Source organism: Oryx dammah, unplaced genomic scaffold (genome assembly GCF_014754425.2).
Source record: "Oryx dammah isolate SB20612 unplaced genomic scaffold, SCBI_Odam_1.1 HiC_scaffold_29, whole genome shotgun sequence".
Taxonomy (NCBI): domain Eukaryota; kingdom Metazoa; phylum Chordata; class Mammalia; order Artiodactyla; family Bovidae; genus Oryx; species Oryx dammah.
The window spans coordinates 533,225-557,161 of NW_024070213.1; the positions used below are offsets into that span (position 1 = coordinate 533,225).

Below are 23,937 nucleotides of genomic sequence, written 5' to 3' on the forward strand. Positions count from 1 at the left end.
GCCGCCCCCGCCTCGGCTGCAGCCCCGGCGCGTCCTTCCGGCGGGGGCGGCGGCGGGACCCCCGCCCCGAGCGGCGGGCGGCGGCTGCGGTCCCGCCGCGGGGAGGGGGCTGTTTACCTGCGGCGACTCGCGGCGTAGCTCCGCCCCCCACCCCCCACCCCCGCACGCAGATGCGGCGCCGGCGATGACTTAGCAAAAAATATTTAAATGAAAGAAAATGAATGAGCAATGACTAGTCCGTCCGCCTCCTCAGGGTGGGAAAGAGGGAAAGGCCGAGCGGGTGGAGTGGCTCCCCTCTCCCGGGGCGCTAGGGCGGCGGCACGCGGACGAAACGCGGGAAGACCTGCGGCGTCCCGGGCCCCCCTCTTCCAGCCCCGCGTCCGGGAGCCGCCCGACCGGCGGAGAGGGGTTCGCCGCCCTCCTCCCGCAGTCCCTCTCCGCTCCCTACCGATGCCTGGCCGCCACGGTGGGCGCTTAGGCCCCCCACCCCCCACCCGGGGTGTTACGGACACAGAGAGGGCTGGCACCCCTCCCCGCTCGGGGAGCGGGCAGGTGGACGCGAGGGGCGTCTCCTCGCGGCCCCTCCACTGCAGCCGGCGTCCCCGGCGCCCACACTCCGACCCATGGCCTGGGTGAGCGTCTCCTTTTCCCTCGCAACACCTCCACGTGGCCCCCAGGCCTCTCCAGCCCGGCACCTATCACCCCACCACTCTATCACCCCGTCCCTTTGCCACTGTCAAACGCATTCTCCAGACCGGCCTCCTGGCACAGGCTCCGGGGTCCCTGCCACCTTCCTGACCTTCATCCCCTCCACTTGGACCCTGCGGTACCCACCCTCAGGCAACCCTCCTGCATACCCTCCTGGGTTGTCTTTCCGGCAGAGCCCAGCCGCACATGCCCACTGCCTGCGAGACTCACTTTTTCAGTCCACTCCTTCACGGCAGGAACCCATGCCATTGCAAGAGGGTGCACGCGTGGTCTTTGTAAAATATGTAGCGTAGCTGGACTTTCAGCTGCATTCAGTAATTCATCCAAGCATGTTGTGAACACCAGTATTTGCAGGCCTTGGGTCAGTGCGGTGAGCTAATTCCCTACCCTCTGCCCAGAGGTTCAGAGAAGGGGTTTATCCTGTACAAGCCTAACTTCACACTTTTTAAAGACAAAACACAAAACCTTTCTTATGTACTTGTGCTCTTAAAGATTTATGAATATTCCCAAATGACACCTGCCGCTGGCTTCCAAGTCATCTTACTTGTCTGCTGTTCACTGAGGGAGCTTGGCTGCCTGTTTTCAAATAACGCCCCCACCCCCCCACCCCCGCCCCCAAGCCTGACACCTCCCTCAGGGGCTGACCCTTCCCCACAGCAGCACACTTTGCTGACTGGCTCTGCGCGATCCGGAGGTCGGCAGGTCCCCGCGCCCTCCTTTCCCCATGACGACTCAGGTAGTCACGGCCTTTCCTCTTCCGTGCACATTTGCAGGATGGGGACGGTGGGGGTCTGTGCTGAGCGGAGCCGCCCTCTTGGTGAGCAGGGCACACCATCTTCTGTGTCTGTCCTGCAATGTCTGGTTGGTTCTGCAGCTACTTCCTGGCCACATCCTAGCAGTTCCACTGCACAGGGACCCAGTCTATGGTGTATCTTATCATTTATTCAGGTCTGTACCGGGTCTTCATGGCTGCATGGGGGTCCTTTCTAGTTGCAGCCGCTTTTCTTGTTGCCGAGCTCAGGCTCTAGAGCGTGGGCTCAGCTGCCGCGTGGCCTGTGGGATCCTCCCGAAGCAGGGATCGAACCCGTGTCCCCTGCATTGGTAGGAAGATTCTCAACCACTGAGCCACCAGGGAAGTCGCTCTGGTTTACTTTATAGTCAGCCTGGTGAGTGGGCATGTGGCGATGGCACATGGCGGAGTTGCCACTGGAGCACAGTGGGTGACGGGACACAGTGGGCGCTGTGGGAACGCTGGCCCACGCCTTCCCACGGGACAGAGCGCACAGCTGCAGCCAGCAGCCCCGTGCCTGCACCCGCGTGGCAGCAGCCCCTCCGATGCCATCATCCCAGAAGGCCTGGGTGTGGAGGTGACGCCCAGACCCGGGCTCTGAGCTCCCTGCCCGCCCCTGCTTGGACAGAGGTGGATAACAGGGGCTGCGCCCTCCCCAGGCCCATCCGGCCCAGAGTAGGGGGCCGCCCTCCCCAAACCCAGCCTCTGGGGCGGGACGGCGTCGCAGGGGACAGACTGCCCTTTCCCACCGTGACATCCACACACACAAGTGCTGACAACCCATGGGGTCTGAAGAGCCAACACGATGGCACGACCCAGCGCAGCACAGGGCTGACTGTGCTTGCTGTGTGTGCGGTCTTGTCCGACTCTTTGGGATGCCATGGGCAGTGGCCCGCCAGGCTCCTCTACCCACGGGACTTCTCAGGCAGGAATACTGGAGCGGGTGGTCACTTCTCTCTCCAATACATTCACATGTGGCTTCTGACACATGAAAGACTGAGGAATTGACGGATGTTGCTACAGCAAGACGTTCTCGTCTCTATTTAGGTGATGTTTTATCAGTTCTTGTTATCAACGAAGATGAAAAATAGGAAAAAGCGTGACTCTCAACGCTGTCTCATTCTGGCCCTACGTAGTGTTCTCCCAGGAAGACAGGTGGCTTGTTAGTAACGTGTTTCCGAGTCAGTTTTACTTCCATGTTATGAAAATCTGCAATGTCTGCACACTGTGTTGAGTACGTAGCTAATAATCCTGAGAACACAGAGGAAGTTCTGGTTCCCAGGTTCGGGTTCATAGTCTCACAGATTAGGACAAATAAGGCCCTCGATGCGCTGCAGATAGTGAGTCCCCTATACACGAGCCTTCAGCGGTGAGCGTTCAGAGCCATGGGCTCATGCCCACACGCCCGGTGCCGCTGGTCCGTGTGTCTGGCGTGCACTGTCGCTGCGCGCATGCTCTGCAAGTGCTGTGCGTCTGTGCACTTCACTTTGCAGCACTGTATAGAGTACAGTTGCAGCACCTTTCTTTCAAGGCAAGGATATCCGGAAGCAAGTGGAAAAACAGTGGTGAGGTAGCTAGTACTGCCAAGAGGTGCCAAGAAATAATGACGGAAACAAAAGTGAAAATAACCGGGTGGAGCAAGCTGAAAAGATGGTCGACGTGGCTCACTCTCCTAACATGAGCCATTCCGCCATCGGCACGATTCTGAAGAGCAAGGACAAGCTCATGGGGCGTGTGGAGGTCTGCTGTGCACACGGTGTTGAGCCTAACATTGCAGAGGCGTGGGAAAGCGACTGAGGAGACGGAGAAGCTTCTCAGCATGTGGCCGCAGGACCAGCATCTGCGTCTAGCCCCACTCAGCTTAGTGCTGATTTAAGAGAGAGCTAAAAGCCTGTGTGAAGACCTGAAGACCCCCAGGGGAGAATCAGAGGGTATATCCTTTAATGCCAGCCATGGCTGATTTCACGGGTTCAAGGCTAGAGCCAGCGTCAACCTTCACAACGTAAAAGTGGGTGAGATATGGTAGCTGCTGGGAATTTCCTGACCTGCTTTGAGAAATTATTGATGAAGGGGCGTATTTACCAGAGCAGGTTTTTAAACCGGATGAGATAGGACTGTACCAGAGAGGATGCCAGGTTGAAGTTACATCGGTAAGGAGGAAAAGCTGGTGGCAGGCTATAAAGCAGCAAAGTACAGGCTGACTCTGCGGGTTGGTGGCAATGCTTCCACTAACATGAAGCTGAAGCCTCTCTTACTTTACCAGAGAGCCCACGAGCCCTGAAAAACATAGCCAAGGGCTCTCTTTCTGTTGTGTGGAAAAGTAACCCCAAAGCCTGGTTACGGCCCGTTTTCCAGGACGGGTTTTCCCACTTTATCCCAGAGGCAGAGACATACTGTATGGAGAAGGATGTCCCATTCAACATTCGCTGCTGACAGTGCTCCGGGCCACCCCGGCTCATGGACAATTGTCATCCCAACGTCGAAGCAGTGCATGTCACTCGTCCAACCTATGGACCAGGGAGACTTTTATTGACTTTCAAGAAGTATTACTTACGTCACACTTTTCATCAAGAAGTAAAGGCAACTGATGCATCAGGAACGACCGGTGACAGTTTTGGAAGGACTGCAACATCTACAGAGCCATAAAAACACTGACTTTGCCTGGCGTGAGGTTGATGGCCATTACCACGAGTGGGGTTTCAAAGAACCTCTGCCTCTAGTCCATAATTTTTGTGGGTTTGAGAAGGTGGATGAGGAGTCCAAAGAGATCTTCAGCAGCTCAGTGACCCTCAGAGACGCCAGAGCTGATCTGCAAGAGGATGACTTCACTCCTCTTTGCTGTGCAACATGGGGGCCTCACTAAGGAAGACCTGAGGGAACAGAGGCCCAGAGAGGGGAAGGGAGAGGCAGGAGGAAGAGGAACTGATGAACTGGAGAGTGTCAGCCTACAGGAAATGGCAGAGGATACTCTGTTGGAGGAGACACTGTTCTTGTTTGTGGCGGCCGTTCAGAATGTCATGCAGGGCTACTGTGTCATCTATGACGGTAAGAAAAGAGCTATGACCCAGACATCACTGGATCGTTTCTTCAAGGTGATAGACTTTGATCCAGCATGGAACCAGAGCCTGTGCCATCGACATCAGATGTGAGCGACACTGCAGCCTGTCTCTGGTGGCTGGCACTCCTTCAGCTCAGCATCTCTCACCGCGTCTTCCTCATCGGTAACTCTTCCTGCCTGTTCATGCGATGCCAGTCCCTGTATGCTGGCTGTCATCCTGTTTTTTATATACTGTTTGTATGCAAAGTATTATAAAGCTATTACAGCACAGTACTACATAGTCAATTGTGTTAGCTGGGTACCCAGGCAAACACCGTTCAGCTTATGGAACAGCTCTCAGAACAGGGCTTGTCCGCATGTGGGGGACTGACCGCACTTGTCTGGAGCAGCAGCAGATGCCGGGCAGGACAGGCCAGGCTGAGTCTCGCTGCAGTAACCACACCCGTCTCAACGCACAACGCAGCAGAGGGCCGCTTCAACCTGAACTTGGGTGGTAGGTGGGCTGGGAGCTCTGCCCTGGTCAGCACCCCTCACTCTGGCAAGAGGTAGCCACTGCCAGGGGTGGGGGCACAGGCATCTTTGGAGGGAGTGGAGCTGTGAGCTGCTGCACTCAAACCCAGCGGCACTTTGTTGGAAGAGGGCTTGGCCGGCCCCAGCCCACCGTGTGCCCGGGAGGAACAGACCCTCTGTGATGGCCTCGACTTTCAACTGAGCCCCTTCTGCACTGGGGTGTGGTTCTGTGGAGGGAGCAGTAACATGATGCTTCCAGCTGTGAAGGGACAGCTGACTGGGGTCCTCGTCAAGTGGACAAAGGTGAGCATCAAATCACAATGGCTTTTTGATTCTGCTGGAGACACCGAAAAGGTTGCCATGAAAAGATAACATTTACAGCATGCTGGGGATGAGCAGCTTTTTAAATGAATTTTTGGTTGCCCCGGGTCTTCAGTGCCGAGCACGGACTTCTCTCTAGCTGCGGCGCCCAGGCTTCGCACTGCACTGGCTCCTCTTGTGGGCTCTGGAGCGTGGGCCCAGCAGCTGTGGCGCAGGGCTAAGTTCTTCACAGCATGTGCTGTCTTCCCAGGTCAGGGATCAAACCCATGGCTCCTGCATTGGCAGGTGGATTCTTACCCACTGAGCCACCACTGGGGCCCCAGTGGGTACCAGGCTGGACCACTAGGACCTGAACTTTCCCACCTGTGAGCTGGGGTGAGGGCACTTCGTGTGCTCACAGCTGCCAACAAGGGACAGGGCCCTTCTGGGACTGGGGGTGGCAGCAGCCGTCACAGGGTGTGTGCACCAGGGTCCTGGGACGCCTGTGGGAACGCCGGTGTGGACATTCCCTGCCTCGCCCCTCTTGCCAGACTCCACACTCCACCTTTGCAGAATTCACAGGAAGGTCTCCGTGGCCCTGCCTAGCTGCACCAGGAAGTGGGCTGGCAGGATGCCTGCGCCCCCTGCCCGACCAGCCTGCCTTCGGGCAGAGCCGGCACGGGACGGGGAAGTGGCTCAAGGGCCTGGAGGACACGTGAAAGCCTGGCCATCCCCCAACACCTACACATCTGAGGCGCACGCCTCACAGGTATCCCACTCGAGCGTTTATTTTGGTGACAACTGTAGGACTGCCCGGGGCGGGGGCAGGCAGGTGTGGAGCTGCCCGGAGGGGGAGCGGGTGTCAGACCAGGGGCCCCACACCCGCAGCCAAGCTGGAGTCCAGGCAGCCTGCATCCCAGACAGCGCCCCTTGGGGGTGGAGCTGGCCTCTGGCCGCCCTTTATCAACAGGGCTCTGCTGGGCGGGGAGGGGCGGTCACACCCCCAGCCACGGCTGCAGACGTAGAGAGGCAGGGGCCAGTGGGTGGGGCTCCCCGTGGGGGCTCAGGTGCCCACGGGACCACTGCGGAGGGGCTGGCGGCCGCCCCGCTTCCCAAGGTGGCTTTACGAGGGGCACTGAAGTTTCTTATGAAGCTGTGCAAGGGAAAGGGATGCAGACTGGAAATGTCACCCCAGGGCCAGATGGAGGCTGGCTGCTGCAGCCCAGGAGACGTGGTGCTCACTTCTGCAGCGGCTGCAGCTCAGGTGGCAGGTTGCACCCCGTGTAGACGCCGTTGGTGATGCTGTACTCTAGCAAAGCCCCAAAGCACGGGTCCTGCTGGCACATCATGGAGCGGGCTGGCTCTCACGGCCGTCCTGTGCCCCCAGGACCCGCTCCCCGAGCCCCCCGGCCATGACTCACTCTGACAAGGACGTGAGGGTTTCCCAGGACAATCAGCAAGGCTTTGGGTCTGGTGATTGCAACGTTAAATCTTTTTGAGTTGGACAAGAATCCCAAAAAATATCTATCATCTTCAAATCTATCTTCATTTGACCGCACCTACAAAACAGAGATGAATAAAAAACAGTATTTAAAATTTTTTGGCGTGCAAAGGAATTCGATACATAAAAGCATTTAAAAATGTTACACGTCAGTGTGTCTTCATTTTGCAGTGCGAGAGGGATAGGCCTCACCGCACTGTGTCCTCCCCAGGGGCGACCTCACGGGTGGGTTTCAAGAAACGCTGCTGCTGCTTCTGCCTGAACTCCCTAATCTGCCTGCAGTTAACAGTGGTGCACTGGTCACTATGGGAATTTTTAGAACAGCAGACTCCTCGGAGCCCAGCTGCCCTCTTTCTGATGCCGCCTCCCCCTCTTCTCCATCCCGGTTCCCTCTCCAAATTTAGGCACTTCTTCCTGGGATTCAGTACTTGTTTTGTTTTCCTAAAGAACGCCCTGCAGGTAAGTGCGGGGGGCGGGGGGGGGGGGGGGGCCGGGCAGGTCTGGGGCAGGGCACCTACAGTGGAGATAACGATGACCAGGTACTCCTGCCCTTGAAACTCCTCCACGGATCCAACCTTTATATCCGTCAGATCAACGTTTCGCAAAAGAATTTTGATTTTCTCTACCTTTGAAAGAGATAAGATCAAAGATAAAATTTTACAAATCTGACCATTTCTTTATGTATTAACAGGAAGAGCCAAATGGTAACCAGTGAGCATCAGGGCCTTTCAATTCCTAATCACGTTTCATCCTCTCTCAGTTGCTCACAGCACACGCCCTGATCTCAGGTGGGGGTGCGCCGGTGGGTGCTGCCAGGAGCGGGGTTTCGCATGAGACACGAGGGCACCTTGTGCCAACAGTGGGGTGGCTCCAGGGTGCCTCCCAGGATGGGCAGAGCCCCTCAGGGGATTCCACCCCCAGGGGCCTGAGGGCCACCACAGGGAAGCCAGGAGGAAGAGGGCGGGGAGACGTTCCTGCAGGCGGGGCAGGACTGGGCGGGGGCCTGGGGCAGAGGGGTGGAGATCTCCAGGCGGTGCTGGACAGAAGCTCCACTCTCCTCAGGAGAGGAGGCTGGAGGGCAGGGACTAGGGGCCGCTCCTGCGCGCCCAGAGGACAGGCCTTCTCAAGGCGTGTGCCCACCGCGTCTGGGGCACAGGAGCAGCAGCTGTCCAGATAGAGGGGGGAGTGGCAGAGAGGGCGGGACCCCGTGGACACGACTTCGCAGAGGACCTGGAGCAGCCCACACCTGCTTCCGGTAGGGCGTGATGACGCCAATGTCGCCAGCGGACACCTGGCTTGAGACGCTCCTGGCCAGCAGGCAGCAGTAGCGCATGACCTGCACGGCCTCGGCAGGGTTGAACCATGACGGGCTTCGTCCCTCTCGAGCTTCGTTGCCCTGAGTCACCAGGAAGATAAGAGAATAGCTGGTCCATCAGAAAATGTCATTTTCTTGACAAGAGAAGTCCTAACGATCAGAAGCCTGTGCGCCACAAGCAGAGAGCAGCCTGCAGTCGCCCCAACTAGAAAAAGCTCATTCAGAGCAACGAAGACCCAGCATAGCCTACATAAGTAAAGCTTAGCAAAAAAGAGTCTTTATTACAAAGTAAGGTAACGTTCAGGCCTGTGCTTTTCACACCACAGAGCTCCACGTGCACACCTCCACGGCAGGGCACCTGGTGGGCTTTAGTCTCCGTTTCCTTCTACACAACCTTCTGCATGTTGGCAAATTCCTTCCACACAGATTTTGTCATTAATAAGCTTATTGTGACCCTTGCTTCTTCCTTCAGGATGCCCCCTTTAATGCCCCCCTCACTGGTTTTATTCCCCACTCACCGGGAGCGCTGCAGTCCATGGGGTCACAAAGACTCAGACACAATTTAGTGACTGAACACCGCCGCCACCACCAGCAGCAGCAGGAGGGAGCCGGCCCACCACAGGCTCTCAGGAAACGCCTGGTGACAGCTGGATTCAACAAGACCCACGCCCAGACACGCGTACACCCTCCTGCTGAGCCGGCCCGAAGCTCACCCGCACTCCGTGGAAGACGAGGGGGAAGCCTTTCCTGGGCAGCTTCTCCCAGCCCAGCAGGGAGGTCACCACAGTGGGGTCCGCACACACCTCCAGCTCTCGGTGGTAGAACAGCCTGGATGGCAGGGCCAGCAGGGCCGAATGCGACCTGTAGTTCTTCACAAGCTTCGTCACCTATGGGGGAGGTGGGGCAGGGCCTGGGCCAGAGCCTGCAGGCGCCCTGCAGCTGCCGCCGGGGAGGAGGGCCCTGTACCCCCGCCCCCTGCACCCGCGCCCGCCGCACCCCGTCAGCTCCTCCTGCCTCAGAGGTGCTCAGGACACCTCCACCAGGAGACAGGGCCCCTGTGGGGGTGATAGGCTGCCTCCAAGGTGCACCCTGATCCAGGCCATGGGAGCCTGGTCTTGGATCTGCTGCGGTGGGCGCTGGGTCTCTGAGGCCGGCCAGGACCTTGTTGAGAGCCACTGGGGATGGAGCACCAGGACATGAGGCAAGGACAACTGTTTCCTGCCTCAACCGTCCAGGAAGTTCACTCCAGCCCTTCCTCTCCCTGGGGTGGGAAGGCCAAAGGCCCAGGACTCTCCCGCTGACACACTTCTACTCAGTCATCCTGACGGGTCCAGCCTCTGAGACGCTTGTCAAAACCCCAAACCTGACTCAGCAGCACGACTTCTCCCTCAGCCAGGCCGGGCCTGCTGCGCTGGCCTGGACCCCTGCCTGCCCTGCCCTCTGGGCAGAAAGGGCCTGGAATGGGGAACAGAGGCCAGGCCTTGCCCTGACCATCGCCCATGATCCCTGCCCCTGGTTTTCTGTTCCAAGTCCAGAGGGGAACCCCCCCTTGCCTGTGCACGGGGGAGTCCAGGTGCTGAGGCTCCTGAATCGCAGATGCCGAGGCCCGTGCCTTGATGCTGTCAGAGCGCAGCCAAGAGCCAGGCACCTGCACCCCACCTGGCGCCTCAGGAGGCCGCAGACACACTGCCTTCTCCTCCAGGGAGACTTAGAAAGCTCCTTCCCGTACCCCAGAGCATCACGGTCTGCAGTGGTCCTACTGACGGGCTGGAGCTGCTGGGAAGGGCTGACCTCTCAGGAAGCCCCTCAAGGGGGCCAGGAAGCAGTTCCTGAGTTCCTAGGACAGTGGGTTGGAAGGCACCTCGGGGGCACCTAGGTGGTGGCCTCCGCCCCCAGCTGCGACTCAGGGACACAGAGAGGTGAACTCCCCGTCGGCCCCTCGGGTCCAGCCTGACTGAAGAGCATGTGGGTCTGAGCTCACCAACAAGGGGTTGTAGGCGCCGCAGGCCCCAAAAGCATCCTCATCACGCAGGTACGCTGGTCGGGACATTAGTCTCTCCAGCATGGAGACGTTCAGCCCATAGGCCATGGCAAGTCTGGACTTGATGACTGGGCCCAGCTGCATGGGGTCTCCAGCCAGGACGATCTACAGCACAAACAGGCAGCTCTCAGCGTGTCTCACAGGTGAGGAAGGCAGACACAGCTGCCCGGGCCCCTGGTGTGTGGAGGGGCAGGGACTGAGGCCAGGGTGGCAGCGGCGCTGGGGCCTCACCTGGCCGCTGACGTCCGAGACCAGCCCCAGGGGGATGAGGCACTCGGGCTCGCTCGCCTGGCCCGCTTCATCCACAAACACGTGCGTGAAGTGTCCGACTCTGCAGCAGACGCGCCCCAGGGTCACTCCTGCTCGAGTGTCCTGCCCGCGAGGCCGGCCTCGCCTCGTGGCCTGGGAGCCTGGGCACCTCCAACCCTACCCCACACCGCACACTGCCCTGCCTCCGCCCAGGAAGCCCCAAGCCTTGAGCTCCCACCTCAAGCCTATCTGGTAGAAGAGCCCCGCGCTGCTGCACGTGGTGATGACCACCCTGAAGCGAGAGGCCTTCCAGACGTCTTCCCCATCTCTGCAGTATGGCCTGATGGCCTCTGTGATGGTCTGCGGGGGACAGGCCACCCTTAAGGTTACTGAGTGATTCTTTAAACTGGATGTAATCACAAAGCAGAACGGAATTCTCAACAATAAGCCTGTCCTGCTGCCCCTTTTTAGCTGGACTATGTAATGGTGTAAGATTGTTCTTTTAAATCAAAACATCGTACATTTTCTTATCAACATAATCCATGTCTTACATATGCTAGAACTGTGAATATAACAAGAGAACCCTGCAGATCCTTCCCCAAAACAACTGCACGTGCTTTCTAATCTCTTTTGCTAACCAAACTGGAAATCTTTATAGCAAACCAACAGAACAGAACCAAAAAGCAAGTACACATCTGGGGGAGGCAAGCAAGAATGTCGCTGCCTCACAGAGCTGGGGCTACCCGGCTGCCACGGGACACCAGTGCGGCAGCCGCCCTCCTGTGCCCTCTGGCGGGGCACACGGGGCCAGGGAGGGCACTCACCTCCTCGAGCCTGCAGGTGGCGTTCACGCGGACCATGGCGCCTGGACGCAGCGCTTGACTCTCATGCAGCCGCAAGCACACAAGGTCGGCAGCGCTGTTGGAGGGCGCGCACACCAGGACCCGGCTGTCTGGCAGAGCATGGAAGACCTTCCCCAGGACACATGGAAGGTAAAGGGGGAATGGTCAGCAGCCAGCACCAAGCCCCCCGATGAGGGCTTATAGGTCACCCCTCGTGGCCAGAGCCCGGCCCGGCCATCATGTCTCCCAGGCCCTGCACTGCCCGGGCGGGACCCTGGGAAACCTTGCACCAGTTCTGGGTGCCTGTGGGTCAAGCTGGGCCCCAGCGATGCAGGACCCTGAGCACAGCCTCTCTTCCCACAGACTCAGTTTCAGTCTAGATGGAGGCACTGGAAACGCCTGCAGTTGACTGTTCTGAAATGAAGCCACTCCTTTCTGAACTGAGGACACCAGCTCTCAGAAGCCCTACAGCCGCATAGCAAACTGCTACAGGTAAAGCAAATGAGATTTTCTAAGCCGTTTCCCATGCTCTGATCCCAAGGTCTGCACCAACACGTTCTGACGCCAGGAGCACAAGGCTACATCCCCCACGACACTGCCTGGCCGTTACCTGCAGGATGGCCTCTATGATGGTCACCGTCTTCCCCGTTCCCGGAGGCCCGAAAAGCACGTAGGGGATCGGGCGGCAGTCTCCGCTCAGGATCCTCCTCACCGCCAGCTTCTGGTTCTCGTTGAGCATGGGGTTGAAAAACTCCTTTTCTCTCATCTTCGGCGATCCGCTGACTGCGTCAGGGAGAGATGGTCAGTGGGTCACAGGCAGGGCCCTTCAAGACCCACTCAGCATCACTCACCAGGACAGCTGGCTGACTGCAAAAGCCCAGGCCACTCACCCCTCCCCATTTCACTTGGACAGTGTCACCAAGGTGTCAGATGTGGTTAACAGGTGGACAAGAACAGCCACCATCAAGGCCAGAGTGTGTGTCCCCCGGCAGCCCCAGACGTCTCCCCTCCAGGCCTGCAGGAGCCAGCCTGGTCCCAGACTCACCCAGCTTGCTCATCTCTGTGGTGAAGGCCTGCGGCGCTGGTGTGTCCTGGGCACCTGCCTGGTGCTCTTCTGGGGCATGCTTAGTTTGGTCCTTCACGGCTTTCCCATTCTAGAAAAAAATCATGCCAAAAAAATTGCTTAAAAAGAAAGCTTTGTGTTCACGCAGGCTTAAAGTGTGAATGTAAACCATCATCAAATGCTTGTTTTATTGACTTACCAGCTCTCTGCATAGATCACAGGTCATCCCTTTCAGATGTAATGAGAATGCAGAATATCTAATAAAAACTGCTAAAAGGGACTATATTCTCCTTGAGTCCAGGATGTACACTCTCCTTGTAGCGCCTGCTCATCTGCGAGGAGAACCCGCACGGGCTGACCGCAGGCATGGCCCTTGCTCCCCGGGGGCCCAGATCCTCTGTGTGTGTGAAGAGGCCCCGTGAGCTCAGCAAGGACTCGGCCCCAGGCAGACCCTCACCTGCCCCTTGGGTACAAGGCGGCCCTGGGGCTGCTCCCTCGTCTACTGGGTCAGGATCGTGCTGAGGAACTGGTTTTGCACATAAACTGGTTTTTAAACATAAACTGGTTTTTAAACATAAACTGAATCTGACCTGGACCAATGGAACTATTTTTCAAATTTCTCATTATAATCAACGTGGTAATAAACAGCTCTGCACATATATGATTGTGCAATCACCTGACTACTTTCACAGTGTAAATTCTCAAAGTAAAATTTCTATACAGGTTTTCACACTGAAAAGTGTTTATCTTTTACCAAATTTTAGTCCAAGAGATCACAGCCACCCTCCCAACATCATCTCAGTTTTACAGAAAACTAACACAGTAAAGAGTGGGCCTCTAAAGCATGTAACTGGACAGGTCTGGACACATGCACACCCGTGAACCCATCACCACAAAAAAGCAAGTTTGCCTCTCAATCCCCAAGCACCCCCATACGCCCTCCTGCTGTTGCAGACGGACGTGCATCTTCCAGAATGTTCTATTCATAGAAGCACACAGACGCAGGCTTTCTGACATCTCCACGCGGTGCAACAGGAGGTCTGGAGACCCCTTTGGGCTGTGTGTACGCAGACGTTACCCTCTTTCTTGCTGAGAAGACATTCATGGTGAGAACAAACTGGCTGCTGGCCTGTCGTCCGTGGATGGACAGGGATTGTTTCTGGGTCTGGGCCATTGCAAGGGAGGCTGCTGTGCACATGCCCCCACTGCCCCAGGAGACGCCTGCACTGGGCGCTGCGGGCCGTCTCCTGCTCAGGCACTCATCCCCCATGTCCAGTCCGGTCTGTGTTCCCACCAGCGAGTGCAGTGAGGCTCCCTTGGCCCCAGAGTGAAGCCACGTTACCAGGCGTGTGGTGGGGCCTCACTGCGGCTGTGTGGCTCCCTAACAACTAGCCCTGAGCACCTTCTCACGGTTCTGTCTCCTGTACGTGGTTCATCTGTACAACGTCTGCGCAGGTTTTGGTTCATTAGACTTTTTTTACTATCGAATTTGCAAATTCTTCAGTATGCAGTCTTGATACAACTGGTTTACCAGACGCCATGACTTGCAGTCTGTCACTTGTCTTTTCATAGTCTTAAGTGTCTTTTTTTAAAAGACAGTTTATTTGTTTGGCTGTGCTGGGTCCTGGCTGTGGCATGCAAGCTCCTAGCTGCAGCACACGGAATCTTAGTTCCCTGACTGGGGATCGAACCCAGGCCCCCTGCATTGGGAGCATAGAATCTTAACCACTGGACTACCAGGAAAGTCCTGTGCAAGGCTTTTTGTGTTCTTTTTTTTTGTTTAACAGTGAAAACAAAATAACTTACTGGAATATGAAGATCAGAGCTGAATGAGTGGACCACTAATGGCGAAAAGGGGGTATTTTCGCAGAAGCAGTATCTTTCCCTATCCCATCTCCATTTGAAGTCGATCAAAACACACCACTGGCCATCTAGTGAAAACGCTGCCTCCTCCACGAGGCAGACGCGGGCTCTGGCTCTGGGCTCCCTGGCCTGGGGCTCTGAAGGCTGGTGGCGGGGGCTGGGGTGACCGCAGTGGCTGCTTCTCGTTTCTTTTCTCAGGAATCACTGCTCAAGGCCTGAACGTGCTGCTTCACATATTCTGTCTGATTTTTAATCGTTTAGCTGGGAAGGTGAATCCACTCCCTGCAATTCCACCTTGGCTGGGTGCTTTGTCTGCAAGCTGGCTAATCTGTGACAGGACAGTGCTCTGTATTTAAAGTGCTAAGATTTGGCTCATCAGGGCTGTGATCCACTATAACAGCAATACTTCCTGAGAATCGGGCAGTGGGATGGGCCAGGAAATGAGGTGAAAACACAGTTTTGCAGATGACAATGAACATCTCTTTCTGTTTTTCAGAGCAAAACTGAGTTCAACTACCAGTTACATAGCAGATGATTTTAATGGAAACCTTTAGAGAATTTTCTGTGGTTGTGTAGGCATTCTAAAGCTATAAGTTCTCCATTTTTGGAGAGGGGCTATAAGGTAGTAAAAAGGTTTATATATGTCAGATATAATTTAAGAATTTGTATTTACTATCAAGTCAAAGCATGCTCAAAACAGCAAATTCCAACAGCACAGAATTATAAGTTACAAGCTGTAAGCTGTGGCATGAAGAGTTTTTCTTATTAATGGAAATACAATGATAAATAAAACCACTTCTATTTTAGTCTTGGAAATAAAATGTAGAGCCTAGAACAATACCTGGCACATAATACCAGGTATTTATGAACCTACTGATTGTACATTAAAAGATACCCTTGTAACCTGCACAAAGATCACAAAAGAATGATGTTCCTGGTGTGCAGTGCTTTCGGAAGTCTTCTATGCGTGTGTAATGATAAAAACGTGCCTGAGTGTACACAAAAACAAAAACCATGTATCTTAAAAATAAAACTACGGAGCAAAGATTAATAAAACTAAAAACTGGTTCTTTGAGAAGATAAACAAAATTGACAAATCACTAGCCAGACTCATCAAGAAAAAAAGGGAGAAAAATGAAATCAACAAAATTAGAAATGAAAAAGGAGAGGTTATAACAGACAACAGAAATACAAAGGATCATAAGAGAATATTATGAGCAACTATATGCTAGTAAAATGGACAACCTAGAGGAAATGGACAGGTACTTAGAGAAGATCGACCTCCCAAGACTGAACCAGGAAGAAACAGAAATTATGAACAACCCAATTACAAACACTGAGATCGAAACAGTGATCAAAAATCTCCCAAAAACAAAACCCCAGGGCCAATGGCTTCACAGGGCAATTCTATCAAACATTTAGAGAAAAGCTAACGCCTGTTTTTCTGAAATTCTTCCAAAAAATTGCAGAGGAAGGAATACTTCCAAACTCATTCTTTTTTTTCTTTTTTCTTTTTCAGCGGACATCCAAACTCATTCTATGAGGCCACAATCACCCTGATACTAAAACCAGGTAAAGACAAGACAAAAAAAGAGAATTACAGGCCAGTATCATTGATGAACATAGATGCAAGAATTCTCAACAAATTCTAGCAAACAGAATTTTTAAACAGACACATTAAAAAGCTCATATCCCATGACCAAGTCGGGTTTATTCCAGGAATGCAAGGATTCTTCAATATATGTACATCAATCAATGTGATATACCATATCAACAAATTGAAAGATAAAAACCATATGATCATCTCAATAGATACAGAAAGAGCCTTTGACAAAATTCAGCATCCATTTATGATAAGAATGCTCCAAAAAATGGGCACAGAAGGAACCTACTTCAACATGGTAAAGGCCATATATGAAAAGCCCACAGCAAACATTATTCTCAATGGTGAAAAACTAAAAGCACTCCCTCTAAGATCAGGAACGAGACAAGGGTGTCCACTCTTACCACAATTATTCAAAATAGTCCTGGAAGTCCTACCTATGACAATTGGAGAAGAAAAAGAAATGAAAGGGATCCAGATGGGAGAAGAAGTAAAAGTTTGTGGTTTTCTGTCATACATGAACGAGAATCAGCCAGAGGCACAGCCCCGTCCCCTCCTCCCGTCTCCCGGCCCGCCCCACCCTTCCGCCTGTGGCAGAGCCCCTGAGTCAGTCCCCCGAGTCATACAGCGAATTCCCATTGCCTGTCTACCTCACTATGGTATTGTGAATTTCCATGTTAGTCTCTCCGCACATCTCCCCTTCTCCCTCCTCCCCTCCCACCGCGTCCATAGGTCTGTTCTCTATGTCGGTTTCTCCACTGCTGCCCTGAAAATAAATCCATCAGTGTCATCTCTTCAGATTCCATATATATGTGCCAGTATATGATATTTATCTCTCTCTTTCTGACTGACTACTTCACTCTGTATAATAGGCTCTAGTTTCATCCCCCTCATCAGAACAGATTCAAATGCGTTCCTCTTCATGGCTGAGTAGTATTCCACACACATATGTACCACAGCTTCTTCATCCATTCATCTGTCGACGGACATCTAAGTTGCTCCCACGTTGCAGCTATTGTAGATAGTGCTGGAATGAACATTGGGATTCATGTGTCTTTTTCAGTTTTGATTTCCTCAGGATATATACCTAGGATTGCTGGGTCATATGGTGGCTCAGAGGTTAAAGCATCTGCCTGCAATGCAGGAGACGTAGGTTCGATCCCTGGGTCGGGAAGATCCCCTGGAGAAGGAAATGGCAACCCACTCCAGTATTCTTGCCTGGAGAATCCCATGGAGAAGCCTGGTGGGCTATAGTCCACGGGGTCGCAAAGAGTTGGACACAACTGAGCGACTTAACTTTCACTTTCATGGTGGTTTTATTCCTTGTTTTTTAAGGAGTCTCCATGCCATCTTTCATCACTTTACATTCCCACCAGCAATGCAAGAGTGTTCCCTTTTCTCCACACCCTCTCCAGCATTAATTGTTTGTAGACTTTTTGATGATGCCCATTCTGACTGGTGTGAGGTGCTATCTCATTGTGGTTTTGATTTGCATTTCTCTAATAATGAACGATGTTGAGCATCTTTTCATGTGCTTGTTAGCCATCTGTATGTCTTCTTTGGAGAAATGTCTCTTTGAATCCCTTTCCCACCTTTTGATTCGGTTGTTTGCTTTTCTGGTATTGAGTTGTATGAGCTGCTTCTGTATTTTGGTAATTAATTATTAATCACTTGTTTTCTTTGCTATTATTTCCTCCGATTCTGAGGGTTGTCTTTTCACCTTGTTTGTGGTTTCCTTTGCTGTGCAAAAGCTTTTAAGTTTAATTAGGTCCCACTTGTTTATTTTTGTTTATATTTCCATTACTCTAGGAGGTGAGTCATAGAAGATCTTGCTTCGATTTATGTCATCAAATGTTCTGCCTATGTTCTCCACGAAGAGTTTAATAGTTTCTGGTCTTACGTTTAGGTCTTTAATCCATTTTGAGTTTATCTTTACGTATGGTGTTAGGTTATAGCTCTACATAGTCAGCACAAATAAGACCGGGAGCTGACTGTGGCTCAGATCACGAACTCCTTATTGCCAAATTCAAACTTAAATTGAAGAAAGTAGGGAAAACCACTAGGACATTCAGGTATGACCTAAATCAAATCCCTTACAATTATACACTGGAAGTGACACATAGATTCAAGGGATTAGATCTGACACACAGAGTGCCTGAAGAACTAGACGAGGTTCATGACATTGTACAGGACGCAGGGATCAAGACCATCCCCAAGGGAAAAAAATGCAGAAAGGCAAAGTGGTTGTCTGAAGAGGTCTTACAAATAGCTGTGAAAAGAAGAGAAGCTAAAGGCAAAAGAGAAAAGGAAAGATATCCATTTGAATGCAGAGTTCCAAAGAATAGCAAGGAGAGATAAGAAAGCCTTCCTCAGTGATCACTGCACAGAAATACAGGAAAATAGAATGGGAAAGACTAGAGATCTCTTTAAGAAAATTAGAGATACCTTCTGAAGGAGATCAACCCTGGGATTTCTTTGGAAGGAATGATGCTAAAGCTGAAACTCCAGTACTTTGGCCACCTCATGCGAAGAGTTGACTCATTGGAAAAGACTCTGATGCTGGAAGAGATTGGGGGCAGGAGGAGAAGGGGACGGCCCAGGATGAGATGGCTGGATGGCATCATGGACTCGATGGACATGAGTCTGAGTGAATTCCGGGAGATGGTGATAGACAGGGAGGCCTGGCGTGCTGCGATTCATGGGGTCGCAAAGAGTCGGACACGACTGAGCGACTGAACTGAACTGAACTGAAGGGAACATTTCATGCAAACATGGGCTCAATAAAGGATAGAAATGGTAGGGACCTAACAGAAGCAGAAGATATTAAGAAGAGGTGGCAAGAATACACAGAACTGTCCAAAAAATAGATCTTCATGACCGAGATAATCACAATGCTACGATCACTCACCTAAAGCCAGACATCCTGGAATGTGATGTCAGTGGGCCTTAGGATGCATCACTACGAACAAAGCTAGGGGAGGTGATGGAATTCCAGTTGAGCTATTTCACATCCTAAAAGATGATGCTGCGAAAGTGCTGCACTCAATATGCCAGCAAATTTGGAAAACTCAGCAGTGGCCACAGGACTGGAAAAGGTCAGTTTTCATTCCAATCCCAAAGAAAAGCAATGCCAAAGAATGCTCAAACTACTGCACAATTACACTCATCTCACACGCTAGTAAAGTAATGCTCAAAATTCTCCAAACTGGGCTTCAACAGTACATGAACCATGAACTTTCAGATGCTCAAGCTGGATTTAGAAAAGGCAGAGGAACCAGAGATCAAATTGCCGACATCCACTGGGTCAAGGAAAAAGCAAGCAAGTTTCAGAAAAACATCTATTTCTGCTTTATTGACTATGCCAAAGCCTTTGACTGTTCAGTTCACAACAAACTGTGGAAAATTCTTAAAGAGGTGGGAATACCAGACCACCTGACCTACCTCCTGAGAAATCTGTATGCAGGTCAGGAAGCAACAGTTAGAACTGGACATGGAACAACAGACTGGTTCCAAATAGGAAAAGGAGTACGCCAAGGCTTTATATTGTTACCCTGCTTGTTTAACTTCTATGCAGAGTGCATCATGAAAAACGCTGGGCTGAAGGAAGCACAAGCTGGAATCAAGATTGCCAGGAGAAATATCAATAGCCTCAGATGTGCAGATGACACCACCCTTATGGCAGAAAGTGAAGAAGAACTAAAGAGCCTTTTGATGAAAGTGAAAGAGGAGAGTGAAAAAGTTGGCTTTAAGCTCAACATTCAAAAAACTAAGATCATGGCATCCGGTCCCATCACTTCATGGCAAATAGATGGGGAAACAGTGGAAACAGTGACAGATTTTATTTTTCTGGGCTCCAAAATCACTACAGATGGTGATTACAGCCAAGAAATTAAAAGACACTTACCCCTTGGAAGGAAAGTTATGACCATCCTAGACAGCATATTGAAAAGCAGAGACACTGCTTTGCCAACAAAGGTCCGTCTAGTCAAGGCTGTGGTTTTTCCAGTGGTCGTGTATGGGTGTGAGAGTTGCACTGTAAGTACAGCTGAGCGTCAAAGAGCTGATGCTTTTGAGCTGTGGTGCTGGAGGAGACTCTTCAGAGTCCCTTGGACTGTGAAGAGACCAAACCAGTCCATCAGAAAGGAGATCAGTCCTGGATAGTCACTGGAAGGAGTGATGCTCAAGCTGAAACTCCAATACTTTGGCCACCTGATGCAAAGAGCTGACGCATTTGAAAAGATCCTGATGCTGGGAAAGATTGAAGGTGGGAGGAGAAGTGGAAGATAGAGGATGAGATGGTTGGACGGCATCACCGACTCGGTGGACACGAGTTTGAGCAAGCTCTGGGAGTTGGTGGTGGACAGGGAGGCCTGGTGTGCTGCAGTCCATGGGGTCGCAGAGTCGGAAACGACTGAGCCACTGAACTGAACTGATTTCCTTCATCAGTGTCTTATAGTTTTCTGTGAAAGTGAAAGTGAAGGAAAGAAAGAAAGAAAGTGAAGTCGCTCAGTCGTGTCTGACTCTTTGCGATCCCATGGACTGTAGTCTACTAGGCTTCTCTGTCCATGGGATTTTCCAGGCAAGAGTACTGGAGTAGATTGCCATTTCCTTCTCCAGGGGATCTTCCTAGCCCAGGGATCGAACCCAGGTCTCCTGCATTGCACGCAGATGCTTTACCCTCTGCGCCACCAGGGAAGCCCAGTTTTCTGTATACAGGTATTTTTTCACCTTAGCTAAGTTTATTCCTAGATATTAATTCTTTTTGTTGCAATGGTGAATGGGATTGATTCCTTAATTTCTCTTTCAGAGAAAGAGCTATGAACCTATGGACACGGTGGGAAGAGTTGAGGGAGAAGGGGAGATGTACGGAGAGAGTGACATGGAAATTCACAATACCATACGTAGGATAGATAGCCAATGGGAACTCGCTGTATGACTCAGGGAACTCAAACAGGGCCCTGTGACAGGCGGGAGGGTGGGGAGGGAGGGAGACGGGAGGGAGGGGACATGGGTGTGCCTATGGGTGATTCTTGTTTATGAACGACAGCAAACCACAAAATTGTGTACAGCAATTAGCTTTCAATTAAAAAATTAAAAAGCAAATAAAAACAAACGAACAAACAAACAAAAAACAACTACGTGCTCACACAATATATGCTTATCTTCCTTTTCCCTCCTTAGTGTATTGCAGCTGTCATCACCCTCCATGTAAAGGTACACAGACTTTACACAGTGACCAGTTTCACTTCCATTGCGATGTGGGGTTACTTGTGAACTACACTCACTACCCTCCTCCGCCACGCCCGCGGACTGAGGGGAAGCTGCTGCCTGTTCACACGGACCTAAGCAGTACCTTGGAGGCAGACTGCCCGTCACTTCCGGTGTCTTGTGCATGGGTCCAATGCCACGTCACCTGGGGAGGCCGTAAGATGATTTCTTCTGGAAACAACACTTTTAAAACAAGACAGCATGAGAAGGCAGATATTACTGAGAAGCTGAGAAAGGTGAGTAGAGAAGACATGCATGCCTGTGTGCCCCTCTGCCCCCTGCTCCGGGTCTGCTGCTCAGCCTCAGCGTAATGCCAGCACCACACGTTCTTTGCAACCATGCCATGCCCGTGTTCATTTGTAGCGCACAAACGAGTTATATTAAGATGGGAAGGCAGAGTACAATCATTTCGTTGTTAATAATTTAAGCATGCTATTTCTGCATACTTGAAATTGTCAGAAAACGCTGACCCTCCCCAACAGAGAAAGCACTGGCTCTCAGAATTTCCATTCACTTCTAATGTACGGCTGAAGAAACCGACTTACACAAAAGTCTACAGGAAGCTTCTAAAATACTCCAGGAAGATATACCACCATCATCCCCCAAAAGTAGTACCTTTTACCCCCAAGTGGATGACCTGTTCAAGTGCAAAGTGGCACCGTCTGCTGGTGGTCCTGCGGAGGAGAAAGCAACACGGGTCAGCGCCAGGCGCCTCAGCAGATGGGCACCCAGAGCCCCGGCTGGGCAGCACAGCAGCCCGCCAGCCATAAGGCCGCCACCAGCATGCCAAGAATTCACCAGGAAAACCTCCAATGTGTCAGGGTAGCAGGGATGCCTTCCCTTCTGGGACTATCTCTGTTTTAATGTATAAAGTGAACAAGGAGAAAAAAAAAAGAAAATAGAGCCTGTGAAGTGTCAGAGAGATAGTAACAACGCTGCATCAGTAGGAAACTATTAGGTTGGTGGAAAAGTACTTTTGGTTCTGCACTGTTGAACTTTGCCACTTGATACCGGAACACATTCTTAAATAAATGCAGTTATGTTTTACATCATTTTAATGAACACTTCTCGCTTTATGTCTTTTTTGTTACTGACTTACTACTTGTTTATTTTAGATTATGGAAATAATGTTTGACAAAAAAGCACATTTGAGCAACTTTCTTATTCAAGTTCAGAATGGGTCATAAAGCAGCAGAGATAACTCACAACATCAACAGCTCACCTGGTCTAGGAGTGTTAACGAATGTACAGTGCAGTCGCAGTTCAAGAAGTTTTACAAAGGAGAGGAGAGCCTTGAAGATGCGGAGCACAGTGGCTGGCCATCAGAAGCTGACAACGACCAACTGGGAACAATCATCGAAGCTGATCCTCTTACAACTACACGAGAAGCTGCCAAAGAACTCAATGTCGACCATTCTATGGTTGTTTAGCACTCGAAGCAAATTGGAAAGGCGAAAAAACTTGGAAAGTGGGTGCCTTATGAGCTGACTGAAAATCAAGATCATCGTTCTACACAACAACAAACCATTTCCCGGTCAGACTGTGATATGTGACAAAAGGTAGATTTTATATGACAAGCAGCAATGACCAGCTCAGTGGCTGGGCCAAGAAGCTCCAAAGCAATTCCCAAAGCCAAACTCACACCAAGAAAGGTCATGGTGACTGTGGTGTCATCTGCTGCCCGTCTGGTCCACTACAGCTTTCCAAATCCTGGCTAAACCACTACATCTGAGAAGTATGCTCAGCAAATGGGTGAGATGCACCAGAAACTGCAATGCCTGCAGCTGCTACTGACCAACAGAAAGGGCCCAATTCTCCACGACAACGCCCTCATATATATGTCATACAACCAATGCTGCAAAAGTTGAATGAATTGGGCTGCAAAGTTTTGCCTCATCTGCCATTTTCACCAGACCTCTTGCCAACCAACTACGTCTTCTTCAAGCATCCTGGTAACTTTTTGCAGGGAAAACACTTCCACAACCAAGAGGAAGCAGAAAATGCTTTCCAAGAGTTCATCAAATCCCGAAGAATGTATTTTTGCACTACAGGAATAAACAAACTTATTTCTCGCTGGCAAACATGTATTGATTGTAACGGTTCCTATTTCGACTAATAAAGATGTGTTTGAGTCTAGTCATAATGATTTAAAATTCACAGTCTGAAACTGCAATCATGTTTGCACCAATCTAGTAACTTTCAGCTTCCCAAGTGGATCAGTGGTTAACAGTCTGCCTTGCAATGCAGGGGACACTGGTTCGATCCCTGGCCCAGGAAGATTCCACCTGCCGTGGGGCAACTAAGTCCATGCACCACAACTACTGAGCCCTTGAGCCTAGAACCTGTGCTCTACAGAGAAGCCACCGCAGTGAGACGTCTGCAGCACCCCAACTAGAGAGTAGCCCCCATGCACCCCAACTAGAGAAAGCCTGAGCTCAGCAGCAAAGACCCAGCACAGCCAAAAATAAGTAAAAATATTTTTTTAAAGGGAAGTAACTGATGGTGAAGATTCACTCTTATGAAATTTATTCAAAACAGTTAAAAGATACACTGAGGCATGTTAAAAACTTTAAGAGTTTATTAGAGCAAAAACTGATCACAATCAGGCAGTCAGGCAGTCCAAACCGCAGACACAAAGGAGTGTGAGGAGCTGCTCAAACAGAAGGCTTTAACAGGCAGGAAGGAGTGGGCGTGAGCAAGAGGCTGAGGCCGAAAGGGCACGCAACAACCGAGAATGGGAGGGGACCTGAAAGAAGTGCACGGCTCAGCCACTCCGCTGGGCCCTGGAGACCAACACAGTCCTGTAGACCAACCCTGCTCCAAGTG

The 23,937-nt window shown here is 51.7% G+C and overlaps 1 protein-coding gene and 1 non-coding gene across 2 annotated transcripts in view; both read right to left on the minus strand.

The window, feature by feature from the left end:
* Positions 1–6,566: 6,566 nt before the first annotated feature.
* The window catches only part of MOV10L1 (Mov10 like RISC complex RNA helicase 1), a 61,940-nt gene continuing 44,569 nt past the window's right edge, over positions 6,567–23,937 (minus strand). Inside the window, exons 14-26 of the mRNA XM_040233142.1 lie at positions 21,727–21,785; positions 21,197–21,294; positions 12,360–12,468; positions 11,925–12,097; positions 11,297–11,443; positions 10,711–10,832; positions 10,455–10,554; positions 10,164–10,328; positions 8,896–9,069; positions 8,114–8,263; positions 7,386–7,493; positions 6,788–6,925; positions 6,567–6,700 (exon numbers count right to left, since the gene is read on the minus strand). Coding sequence (XP_040089076.1) covers positions 6,605–6,700; positions 6,788–6,925; positions 7,386–7,493; positions 8,114–8,263; positions 8,896–9,069; positions 10,164–10,328; positions 10,455–10,554; positions 10,711–10,832; positions 11,297–11,443; positions 11,925–12,097; positions 12,360–12,468; positions 21,197–21,294; positions 21,727–21,785 — 1,639 coding nt within the window. The 3' untranslated portion in view covers positions 6,567–6,604. The remainder of the gene's footprint in view (positions 6,701–6,787; positions 6,926–7,385; positions 7,494–8,113; positions 8,264–8,895; positions 9,070–10,163; positions 10,329–10,454; positions 10,555–10,710; positions 10,833–11,296; positions 11,444–11,924; positions 12,098–12,359; positions 12,469–21,196; positions 21,295–21,726; positions 21,786–23,937) is intronic.
* TRNAG-CCC lies at positions 14,048–14,120 on the minus strand. The gene has a single exon. It is a non-coding gene; the product is annotated as a tRNA-Gly (tRNA).